The following is a 13,047-nucleotide window of genomic DNA, read 5'->3' on the forward strand; positions in this document are numbered from 1 at the left end:
TCATGCCAACTCAGCATCCAAGTCATCTCTTTTGGCTAATGAGATTAGACTTGTTGCAGTGTTATCCCACAATGATTCCCATGTATGAGCATTTACATAGAACACCATGAATTTGCATTCAATTCTTTAAAATTTAAAATATGCCCTTAAATAGCAGAACTTGTATTTTTTTTCATTCTTGCATGACTTTCATGAATTTTTCATCTAGATTTAACCAATTTTAAGTCTTGAGATTTAGCTAAGCGAATATTGAATAATTTCATCACTTTTATTCCAAGATTTTTTAAAAACTCCAAGAACATATCAAGAACCTTTTAAGATTCATCCAATTGTATCAAAAATCATCCAAGATTAATCAAGAACTTTCAAGATTCTTCAAAATTGAGCAAGATTTAATCTTTTCTTCAAAATGCCTACAAAACAAAAAAAAAATTAAACACATTAAAAGTATAAAAAAGATTATTTAGCCAAAAACTAAGCAAAATTAACTCATTTAAGCATTGAAAACAAGTCTAAATAACTCTATTTCATAGAGTTATCAATTGACAAAGTAGGAAAATATGGAGTGAAAAAGCAATTTAAGTCAAAGTAATGCAAGTAAATTAAATGAAGTATAGGAAAAAAATAAACAAACAAATCAATGTATAACGGTTTGACCATTCTCTAAAAAAGTGCCTACATCATCTCCCTTATCATTTTTAACAAAGCCCAATATGCTAGTAGTCAATCTTTTTACAAACAACCCTTTTTTATATTCAGGCAATAAGGTTAAAATAACAACCTTTGCCTTTTTAAGGATTCTACCAAATTCATAAACCAAACCATTTAAAAGGATGCCTTACCCATTGATTTTATAAAATCTTTTGCAAACTAGTGAAACCTCTAATAAACAAGTGTTCGCAAAGTTTAACTTCACTGATTAAAAGATGATAAAATAAAAAGATCTCAAATGAATATAAAAAAATAATGCTTGAAAGCTTAGCACAGTGTTGGAATGAAGAATATCATTTTGAATATTTGGAATGCTATCTTTTACTCTTGGAATATAGTGGAGACTTCCTTTTATGTTAGGATATGTTTTTTAGTCACTCTAGATGGTTAGGACTGAAAAATGATTGTTGGATTGATCCTTTAAAATTTGTCTCAGTTTGAACTTGTCTACGTAATGGGATCGATCCTTCTAATTTATAATTCAAAATTTTAAGCATTAGAATCCATAATATCTATCTTTATAAGGATGAGATCGGTCTTTTTTCTAAAATGATGATCCTTCTATATAAAGATCAATCCTTTCACCTTAAAACCCAAAACCTAATGGAAGCATTTTGTTAACAAAGGATCAATTTTGAGATCAATACTTTCATTTGAATTTTTAGGAGGACCATTCTTTTAATCAAGGGATCGATTTTGAGATCAATCCCTTTAGCTGAATTTTCAAGAAGAGTATTCTTTTAATCAAAGGATCAATTCTCTCATAAAAACCAAAGGAGGATCAATCCTCTTGAAAAAGGAATCAATACCTTATTTCTAGTTTTGAAAAAAAATGGCATTTTTATCATAAAAAAGAGTTGATTTTTCTCAAAATTATTTACCCAAAAAATTTATTTAAGAGTATGGATTTATGAGAAAAATTTGCGTCCAACAATATTTAATAATTTTTCAAAAAAATAATTCTCAAGACAATTTAAGGAAAAACTATCAAATAGTATATCTTAGAAATCTTTCATTTAGCTTAATATTTTGTTGCATCAAAATTTTGATCAATTCAAAATTAATAATCTACTCTTTTTTATATGAAAAAAATTAAAGATAAATTTTCTTTTAAAAAATCTCCTTGGATCATTTAAAGGCTTTTAAGATTAATTTGAAGAAAAAAAAACCTCCTCTAAATAAAAACATTATTTCCAACTTTAAAAATATTGTTAATAAGATCAATTCCACGATATTCACAATATTAAACACAAAGCTCTTATAAGATAAAAACATTTAAGCACATTTTCAAAGTTAGAGTCAAGTTATTGCAAATTCAATAGTAAAATTTGTCTATAAAAATGTTTCAAAGCTTAAGGACAATAAGCAGAGCATTATGATTCAATATCGTAATATCTCCAATGAAGTTCAAGATAGAGCATAAGTAATTTTTGTATTCATTCAAAGAAATTTAGCACAATAAACCTCAACGATCAATGTTGGCACATAAGGCATAAGTAAATATAACAATAAAGTATTAGAGAATACAAAGACATGCCTAGATAATTAGAAGTCCAGAATTACATAGGCGTGTCCAAACTAGGAAATGTCATTAAGAGTACAAAACCATGAATGCAAATAATGCTTACAAAAATGTATCAATATAGAAAAAATTGTAAATGTTTGAAACCTAAGATAAAGTAAGCAACAAAGGATTGCGATGAAGGGAATGGATAAGAAGGATTAGTATGGGAGGTTCGGAAGCCGTTCCTCTAATGACTCTTGTGTAACTTAGATTATATAATAGTTTTTTTAATTGGTTCCTCACATGAAAACTTTTAAAATGGGATTGTATAGCAGTTTTTTTAGGTAAAGTATCGTATACAAAATATTATTTGGACAATTTATACATATTATAAACTTTAAAATATAAATGATAAAACTAATTATGTTATGTTTATCCCTTTAGGACTCATCAAACTTCAAAATGAATAGGGATAAAATACATATTTATCATTGTACTTTTGTGAGTGGCCTAAATTTATCATTAATCATTCAACTGGTACAATTTTACTGTTACATTTCTAATTTTGGAATAAATTTATTACCACGTTTTTAATTTTAAAGTAAAGTTTATCAAGATATAATATTTGAAAAATATTTTGTAAATATTCCATTAAAACAGTTTTATAATTTAAAAAATAATTTTGAAAATTACATGATAAAAAAAAAAAAACAACCAAGTTTTGTTTTTATCTTTTCAGATTTTATACTAAATATAATATCACATAATCTCAATTTTATTTTATTTATTTTCTTCTTTGTCATGGTATTCTTTACTAAATATAGTGTCATATCATACTTTTTTTAATTGATTTTTCGAGCTTTATTTTTTTCTTGTTTTATCATTTTGAAAATTATTTTTGAATTACAAAACAGTTTTTAATGAACAATTTTATATAATATTTTCAACTATTACATTTTGAATTTTTCAAAATTAAAAGTATATTTGTAAATTTATTGCAAAATTAAAAGTATAATTATAATAATTAAAAATTATTAATAAATTTTAACTATTACATTCGTTTAAGAATAAAATTTGACCGATAATGAGATTGTTTTTTGTGACATTAAAATTAATAGTAATGATAAAATTAATTACTGTAATGATAATATTGATATTATAATAATGTGATTAAAATTAAAAGCAAGATATATATTTAAATACAAATACAATAATGATATAAGATGAAATATAGAGACAAAAATCATTAAAAATATTAAATTAAAATTTATAGTATACATTTAAAATTTGTAAAATTTATAAAGTATTAACATTATTTTTATATATCAAATATTTTAAAATTGTTTGAAACTTAATTATACTGTAACATTAATTGTTTCTGCAGGGAACAAACGAATGAATCGATCTTGAGTAAAGGTGTTTTTAGTTTTTTACACATATAATATATCTTAATTTAAGGTGAGGACAACTGAATATCTTAGGTTTTTTTTATTGTGCGGCTCAGTTTCCATAAGACAATCAATTGCCTTATGGAGAACAGTTGGCCGTCCTAAGAGTAAAAAAATGAGACCGGTTATCCATTAAAGGATAATTTTCTATTCAATGAAAGGTGATGCAGCACATTAAACTGCTTTCAGAATGACACACCCCTGTTATCCAAACAGGGTGTGCGGCGTAGTTGGAGCCAAAAGTGATCACAGCCTACGGTACCGCCTCAGTAAAATGACATCGTATCTTATCCTATTGGGTTAATATCACATTTAAATTATAATAGTATTTGATATTAATTCTAAAATTAGTGTAGGGATTTAATTATTATGATGATAAAATTAATAAAGTGATTTGATTATAAGTGATTTTAAATTTTCACATTTAATATGATATTATAAATTACTAGTGTATTTAAATTATTAAGTTTGATTTTATATGAAAAATAAATTATATAATATAAAATATTTAATATTTATCGAATTAATAATTTATAAGATAGTTAAATATTATTTTATAAAAAATTACAAAGTATAAATAAATTTTAATAAAAATAATTTTTTAAAAATTATTAAATAAATTTATTATTTTTTCTAGTTAATATCAATTTATAATATAAAACCTTTTTCAAAATAAATTATTCAAAATTTGATTTTTTTAAATTTTTAGTAGTTAGCCTTTTAGGATAATATTAATTACATTTTTCCTAAGAGTAAATTAATCAAAAAATAATATTAAAAATTACTTTCTCATAATGATAAAATTTTTTATCTTTTAAATTAAAAATCAAATAATTCTTTAAAGTAATGATCTTATTATCTTCGTGATTTAATATTGTTGTCACTTAAAATTTTTAAATTAATTTCAAGTAATATGGAATAATTACTTAATGCAAATCTTGTAGTTTTTTAAAGAATCATCTCATATCATATATTGTTATAGCAAAATATTTAATATAAAATTTAAATTTTAAAAATCTTTAATGTATTATTTAAATTATAAATTTTTTAATTAAAATAATATTTATTCTTATCGTAAATAATTTTATATAATAATATATAATAAATAAAATATTTTTTTAAATATTACATTAATTAATAAATTTATAATTTAAATATTACATTAAAAATTTTTAAAATTTATATTATGTTAAATATTCTACTCTAATTTATTATTCATTCATAACGTCAAGACATTTTATAACAATAATGGAAAAGAATAAAAAAAAAGTTAAAAGAAACTTTTTTTTATTGAAAAAGTTATAAGAAATTTTGGGCTTTTTTTCCACTAAATTCACGTGTTAGAATCGAATTCGCATAAACCCAACTTTGCTTGCAGCAATTGCAAGAAGCACTAAAGACCCTACTCTTTACGCTTTAAAACCATATTCTGATATTCTTCCATTTTCAGCTGTCTTTTACTCTCCCATGGCTTCTACTTCATCTGTTATTGCTTGGTTTCAACTCTTAACCCTTTCTTTCTGCCATCTTATTATCCAAATATTGACTCACTGCTCATTATCTCTCTTTTTGTTTGTAATTATATCAGGGGATCAGGTGAAGATGGCCAATTGGGTATTGGAAACAATGAAGAAAGAGAGTGGGTTTGCGTTGTCAAAGCTCTTGAGCCTCACGACGTTCGCTCTGTCGTTGCTGGCAGCCGCAACTCCCTCGCTATTTGTGATGATGGCAAGGTCTCCTCCCCAAGTCCCCCTTTCTGCTATATATATATATATATATATATATATATATATATATATATTTGTGTATACGTTATTCTTGGTGTTTTTGAAGTGGGTATTGATTGTTTATTCAGTTGCTTAGTAATTGGCTTTTGGGGTGTTCCACTTTGGTTAGAAATCTCTTGGTTTTTTTAAATGAGTGTGCCTTGTTCTTCAACTGTTCAACTTGGGTTATTAGAGTTTTAATTGGTCGGTTGTTCATTCATGCTCCTTTTATTTGTTACTTTTGCTACTTGCTTTTTTCTCTCTTTTTTTGGTTCTTAAAAAATAGCTTAGAACGAAAATGAATTTAAAAATTAAATTCATAATTGATTAAAATGAAAGAATGAATACAATGCAGCATCAATTTTAACATTTTTTTTTTTTGAATAAAAAATAAATCATACATTTTGTTTTCTAAAAAAAATATGCTTTAGATATGTTTGCTTGTTACCTTTTCTATTTGCTTTTTGCTTGCAAAACACGTGCTTGTACACCAAAATGAATGATATTTTGGATAATTGAAAGTAAAAATGAAAATTTTATTTAGGGAACAAAATTTGTAATTTTACTAATATATAGAATAATTATGTTAGATTTGTGTTGAATTTTAGTTACTATATTTTTTCCATCAATTGTGGTTTTGCTCTGACCACTTTGCTGTTGCTTTTAGCAACTTACAGGAAGCTAAAAGCTTTTATCAAAAGCAACAATCAAATATAGCCTTAATGTTTAACTATGCCAAAATTTTTTTTTCATGCAAATGCATTTTTGCTTTTTGAATGTCGAAGCAAAAATCAAGTAGCAAAAGTAACAACCAAACAGTTCCTTAGTTTCTCAAATTTGGTTTGTTGCATAGTGTTTTGAAGAGATCTTGATTGCTATTGAAGGATTGTACTCTGGCTACCAGAGGTTTTATTGATTTCTTGGTGTTGTGAAATATGTATATGCTACTGTATAGTTTTGCATACATTTCAATTTTCATGCATGGTCGGAGTTTTAATATTTGAAGCTCGATTTGTTTCTTCATTGTTGGTGGTTTGGGTTGAACTTCAGTTGTTTACATGGGGATGGAACCAGAGAGGAACTTTAGGGCACCCTCCTGAGACCAAAACCGAGAATATTCCAAGTCAGGTTAAGGCTCTTGCTAATGTTAAAATTGTTCAGGTAATTTTGTTTCTATAACATATGGCTGCTTTTGCATGTGAAAATTTCTTTTGATAGTATATTTCTATGGAATTTTAATTTTTATGTTATTCTGTGTTGATTCTAGGCAGCTATTGGTGGGTGGCATTGTTTGGCTGTTGATGATGAAGGCAGAGCTTATGCCTGGGGTAAGCTCTTTGTTTATTTTCTGATATATTTATTTATTTATTTCCTTTTATGTTGCTAGAAAGCTTGGAAAGCATCACTAGAAAAAGAATCCTATCTCTTAGTTGAATGAAGTAGTTTAGCATATTTGAATGACAATTATTTTGTGGAATGTATATTTATTTGCTCACTTGGTTAATGATAGAAGGTTAGTTAATTGGTGAGTGGTTCAGGGGAGATTGGATTGAATTGTTCATTGTGATGAATGTAATGTGAAGCATGTTTGTGCAGGTGGGAATGAATACGGGCAATGCGGTGAAGAACCTGAGCGGAAAGATGATACTGGTAGGCCTTTGAGAAGGGACATTGTGATTCCTCAACGCTGTGCCCCAAAGCTTGTAGTTCGCCAGGTGGTTTACTGGAATTGATAACTATACTTTTGGTTGAAGTTAAACCTGTTTGAATATAGTTAAGGCATGCTTTTAGGGCACCATTGTCTCAACTCTTACCTAGTTTGTCCTATTTGAAGCTCTGGCATATAAGTCTTTTTAAACCCCAAAACCTAAGGATCAAGTCTAATTATCATGTTCAAGACCTTTGTTGTTGGTGATGCATCTTCAACCAAGGTGATTTTACCAGCAGAGTAGCCCCCTCCCCCCACCCCCCGCAAAAAAAAAAGAAGGCTAAACAACTTTAAATAGAGTAAAACATTTTTCAAACAATGTGGACATAACATTCACCTACTCTTTTGTTACGTAATTTTAGTATGTGGTAGTTAATTTCTTTACAGCACTAGTTTTCATCTTTAAGTAGAATGTAAACAGGGCAAAGTAGCAGAAGGAGAAGAGAAAAAGGCAATGCCTGAAACTGTCTCCTTTAGTTCTCTGGTCTCTCTTAATTTTAGCTGCATGTAATTTGTTTATTGGTTCTTGATGCAGATAAAACTTAGAAAATTTAAGTGTACTTATTTTTTTCTCACATGATGACTAACTTTTTTTTTATAAAATTCTTATAACTGCTTATATGAGGTTTGAAATTTTTTAGTGTGCCTAAGCAAGTCTTTTGGTGCAGTCTTGTGAATAACTATTTCAGTAAATGACAGCCTTTTTTGATGCACCCATTGTTCAACATGGCTTGTTAATCATTGGGTCTCTTTTGATTTCTAATTATGCATAATGCATTTTACAGCATTTCTTAGTTCGCGTTGTTATTAGCATATTTGCCATGTGGTTTGAAAATTTCATTTCCTCTACCTCAACTGTGTCTTTCCCTATATGATGTATGCTTTCAGTGGTGTAGCTTAACCTGTATTTGTGTTTAATATCCATTTAGTTGATTATATACAGGTAGCTGCTGGGGGTACTCACTCCGTAGTGCTTACACATGAAGGACACGTATGGACATGGGGTCAACCTTGGCCTCCTGGAGACATGTATGGCACCTTGGCTTTGAGTTTTTCAATTTTTCTTTAATTATACTGGTTTCCCGGCCCATGTGATAATCTTCAAGGAGTGCAGTTAACTCATCTTGATAGCTTACTGCATATTGTAAGCACATGTTATATCATTAATTCAAATTTCGGTTCCTCTTTCACAGAAAACAAATATCTGTTCCTGTGAGAGTACAAGGTCTTGAAAATGTGAGGCTTATTGCAGTGGGAGCATTTCATAATTTGGCTCTCCAGGAGGATGGGACTTTGTGGGCATGGGGTAATAATGAATATGGACAACTTGGAACTGGGGATACTCAACCAAGATCGCAACCTATACCTGTCCAAGGGCTATCTGGTCTCACTTTGGTATGCATTGCATTGTTAAGTTCCCTAATTTTATCATATTTATTTTATTTAGTTGTTGGTTGTTAGTGAATTATTTTTAGAAAACTCAATTTAATCTAAATGTATGACTTATGAAAAGTTATAAGTCACAACCCATAAAAAAATTCTTCTTGGTAATCTGTTTGTTGTCAATCATAAGAAACTCCTTTTCTTTTATTTATTTATCATAAAAGAAAAATTGCTAGTATTTGGAATAAAAACATTTACGATTATGGCAAACTTTTTAAGTAGTTGGATTCGATGGTTGGAAGTATTGGCACAAGACTTGGGATTTGGGAAGATCTATCTGTTAAGTTGTATTATTCAAGGGTTCAGATTGGGTTTGGTGTAGCTTTATAGTAATATAAGGTCTCTAAAGGCTCCACTATTGCTTTTAGGTTGGATACATTAAAAAATATGCCTCAATCTATTTCTTGTGTGTTTTGTTAAGAACTTCAATGATCGGATAAAAATCATAATAGCATCCATTACTTCTTTCTTTCTATATTCTTCCTTTTTAAATTCCACTATTTATTTCACCTAGGGTTTTGTTGATAGCTTTAGTGTTTCTTCTTTGCTGGTTTGGCTGTGTGTACAATGTTTATTGATTGTCTGATTGGCCTTTTATTTTTATGCACATCTAGGTTGATATTGCTGCTGGTGGATGGCATTCCACTGCTTTGACTGATGATGGAGAGGTATTTATCTATTTTTATTTGGAGAAAATACTCTTTTCTATGTTTACTTTAATTGTGTTCTGCATGCACGCATGCATGTATTCTGTACTGCAGGCAATAGTAGGGTAAACTTAACATGCAAGAGCTGCTTGCCTGGCCTTTTTGGAATATAAAAACAGGCAACCTATTTTAAGACTTCATGTATCCCCAGCATAATTAAGCCTTGAGATGATAATAGTTGTATAAGTTCTTTATTGACCATTTTTATGACTATTATATTTGGCTTTTGGCATTCTAGCAATTGCAGGTCTGGTAGACGGCTTTTTATGTAGGATTTACGTGTTCTTTAAAAAAGTAGTTGGAATAGATTTTCTTTGGTGCTTAAGACGCATGATTTATTTTGCATGGGATTAGGATGCATGAGTCCAAATGCTGAGGACTTTTTTTTTACTCAATCTATGGTTATTTTCCATTTGAGTGGTTTCTTAATTTTTGAGTTAATTATTTGGATAAACTTCCATTAATCTTGTGCATAGAATTCCATGTCCTTTGAATGGACTTAAATTGTACCACAGAAAACAGAGCTGTTAAAACCTTTTTACAACAGCAACATTGTATCCATTAAAATACTTCCCCCATACTCTTTGTGGTTTGGTGGAGTGAGATTAAATCAAACCTTGCCTATTTCCCCTAGAAAACGAAAACAAAAAGCATATCTAGTGTAATCAAGAGATTTATCATGTTTTAACTTTCAAATTTCTTGCTCTAGAAGAAGTTTCTATTATTCAAAACAATTCTGAGCCTCTTTTGGCTTTGAAGGATGGATATCATAAGCAAGCTTCATTGTTACAGCCCTTTTATTATTGTTATTCTTTTGCTGCATTAATATGTGTTTGCTTTGCACGTTTCTTTTGCTCCTTTCAGCTATGGAGTACCTAAAATGTTATGTGAAACACAATATTTGTGTTTCTGTCTTTTATTTTAGGTGTATGGTTGGGGAAGAGGGGAGCATGGGAGGCTTGGATTTGGTGATAATGACAAAAGCAGTAAAATGGTGCCACAAAGAGTTCATCTTTTAGCTGGGCAGGACATTGTACAGGTATGGCATATTGTTTTCTAGTGAAGCAGGTATCTTATACATGCTATTTAAATTTTAGCTTATCTTTTCAGCTTGGTTGGATTTGGGAGGGTGTAAAAGAAATACCTGTAAGTTAAATATGTGATGACAGATATTATTTGGGTTCTGATGGATGGACTTTGTTTCTTATAAATAATTAACTGCTACTATAAAGTAAGTGGATTAAATGCATTTGAGTGTTATAAAGAAGTGTGATTTGATTCATGAAATAATAAGCGCCTCTAATGTAATTGTTTCTTAATGCGGCTTGTGATTGAATCATGTATTTCTGATCCAGGTGTCTTGTGGTGGAACTCACTCAGTTGCATTGACATGTGATGGCCGCATGTTTTCAGTAAGTACATTTACACATCTTTTGTTGCTTTGACTGCTAAAAGCAATGGATGGCATATGATCTCATAACCTAAGTAAGCAAATTAAACATATCAACCTTTACATTGGTGGCTAGTTTTTTTTGGAAATTGAATTTTTTTTATACATATTTCCATACTCTTGGTTGGTAATGATTGCAAAATATTAGATTGAAGCACACTCATCCCCCTCTAGAGGAGGCAAACACTTCTTGTCTTCATGTTTTTAGGTTTGCACATAGAAACATACTTCCCGATATAGTCTTTGAATGATATAGGTTGTAGACCACAAAATTTTCTTTTTCTACGCCCATCTCTAAAAGGGTATTGGAGCTTCATTTGGCCCTTTTCTCTGTCGAATATGGTGATCACTTATCTCCAAGAGATTATCTCCCTGAATCTGATTGCAAAATAGACAACACTTTATCACAGGGTGTGGGTTCACATCATCTCTGCTCAGATCTAAATTTAACTAATTTACTGCAAATGCAAGCCTTAATGAAGGAAACTGAAAGGCCAATGGAAATTGTTTTTCAAAAATGACGTTCTGTTATTTGTGGAGTCTGCTTGGTTTGAATCCTTTCTCCACATTCTGGTGTTTGTTAGTTAAAAGCCAGGTGAAAAAAAAAAATTCCGGTCAAAGGAAATAACATTAGAAATTTTGGGAAACAAGTTTACAATTTCAAATTAGAACTTGATTTCTGTACCTTGCCCTCTTTCTCTCTCTCCTTCAAGCCCTCATTTCATTCTTGGGCAAAGCTCACCTTTGTTGTGATGCTGCCGCTCGCCACCCTCCCTAGAGGTCATCCTTTCTTTTTTTTTATTTCTTCAGTTTGATCTTGTCTTAGACTCGCAAACATGAAGATGAGTCAGGGTTGAAAGTAAAGCTGACAAAATTTTGGTTTGATGTACATTGAAACTTTGGTTTCATCAGTAAGATTGTGAGAGAGTATATCAACTTAAAATCTCTAGGCTTTATTTAGAATTTCTAGTTAAAAAAATAAAAGATGTCAGAAACCTTTTAGGCTTTGTGTTAACAGAATTAGGGATGGCAAAAAGTTCCATCTTCAACAAGTTTTGAACTGCCTTGCGCCGGTAATGGCAGGTTGTTTGTACCATGAATGACTGAATATGGCTTTTTTCTATTTTTTAAAAATAAACTAAAGGTTAGAATTGCAGCTATTAGTCTTGTTACAGCTTTTAGAATTTTCCTTTGCCGGCCTTAGTACCATGGTTATGACGGTTTTTGTTACATAATGTAATTATTTTCAAAGTGGAAACAATGATAACTTTCAAAGAGAATGACTGTTAAATGGGAGACAATAACCATTTACATGATGTGTACTTGTATGCTTATTGTTGCCATAATTTATCTATTTTCTATACAAATATGCATCCTATACAATTAGACATTTTCCCCTCCTTAACACTTGTTTGCCTCTCAACCAAACCATAGCAGGCGTATTTGCAAGAACAATTTACCACCATCTTCATCTTTGAATAGTTCAAACGTCAACCATGCTCACTGGTTTTATTATTGGCAGTTTGGACGAGGTGACCATGGACGCCTCGGATATGGGAGGAAGGTAACAACAGGTCAACCAATGGAAGTGCCAATCAATCTGGCCGCTCCTAAAAATGTTAATGGCAGTGGTGTTGAAGGACATTGGATCTCTAAGCTCGTTGCTTGCGGTGGGCGCCATACTCTTGCCTTAGTAGAATGGAAGACTGATGAATCCAAGCCATAACTAAAGAACATATCATTAAGTTTTTTGTAGCTCTTGGGATATCATCTTGCTTCCAATTCCTTCATGCTTTTAGTGTTTTAAATGTGATTTAGTTGGACTAAATAAGCAAATATGTTGTCGAAATGGATACCAAACGAGTTTTTGAAGTCCGTCATTGATTTGGTTTTTTTAGGTGTCTACGGATAAAGATTTTTTAAATGAAAGTATTTTAAAATGTTTTAATTTAAAATTGAGTTGTTTGTATTAAAATTTTTTGACATGAAATTTTGGGTATTATAATTTGATAAGATAAAAAAACAATGATTTTAGGGATAAAAAATGTCGTTGGATACATAAAACGTATAGTTATTATTGATGATGTGGAAAAATGATATAGGAAATGAAAATAAGCTTTTGTGGTTAGAATTTAAAAAAGCGAAAGGTGTATGAAAAAAATATAATAAACGTTGATATCTTATTAATTAATAAAAAAAAATTCACAAATAACATCTTAAGAGATGGAATTTGAAGCCTTCAAATCCTCATCAAATTTTCAAGAATTTTAAGAAGCTTATTTAGTCAAACAATGTAATTTAGTTTTAAAA

The 13,047-nt window shown here is 29.7% G+C and overlaps 1 protein-coding gene across 1 annotated transcript; it reads left to right on the plus strand.

The window, feature by feature from the left end:
• Positions 1-5,000: 5,000 nt before the first annotated feature.
• On the plus strand, positions 5,001-12,632 carry LOC111314713 (ultraviolet-B receptor UVR8-like). Its single transcript, XM_089752696.1, has 11 exons — positions 5,001-5,159; positions 5,252-5,396; positions 6,480-6,590; positions 6,697-6,757; positions 7,026-7,144; positions 8,081-8,166; positions 8,331-8,532; positions 9,195-9,248; positions 10,213-10,326; positions 10,643-10,699; positions 12,260-12,632. The coding sequence occupies exons 1-11, from the start codon at positions 5,131-5,133 to the stop codon at positions 12,461-12,463; spliced, it is 1,182 nt and encodes a 393-aa protein (XP_089608822.1). The 5' UTR covers positions 5,001-5,130; the 3' UTR covers positions 12,464-12,632.
• Positions 12,633-13,047: the final 415 nt, after the last annotated feature.

Source organism: Durio zibethinus, chromosome 23, assembly GCF_047325235.1.
Source record: "Durio zibethinus cultivar Kanyao isolate XHJ-2024 chromosome 23, ASM4732523v1, whole genome shotgun sequence".
Classification (NCBI taxonomy): Eukaryota; Viridiplantae; Streptophyta; class Magnoliopsida; order Malvales; family Malvaceae; genus Durio; species Durio zibethinus.

What these genes read in the sequence shown, in the direction of transcription:
- LOC111314713 (XM_089752696.1), top strand. Translation starts at nt 5,131, where the DNA reads ATGGCTTCTACTTCATCTGTTATTGCTTG. An exon ending in AGGCAGAGCTTATGCCTGGG is followed by an intron (nt 6,758 to 7,025) that starts GTAAGCTCTTTG and finishes ATGTTTGTGCAG; the next exon opens with GTGGGAATGAATACGGGCAA. An exon ending in CCTTGGCCTCCTGGAGACAT is followed by an intron (nt 8,167 to 8,330) that starts GTATGGCACCTT and finishes CCTCTTTCACAG; the next exon opens with AAAACAAATATCTGTTCCTG.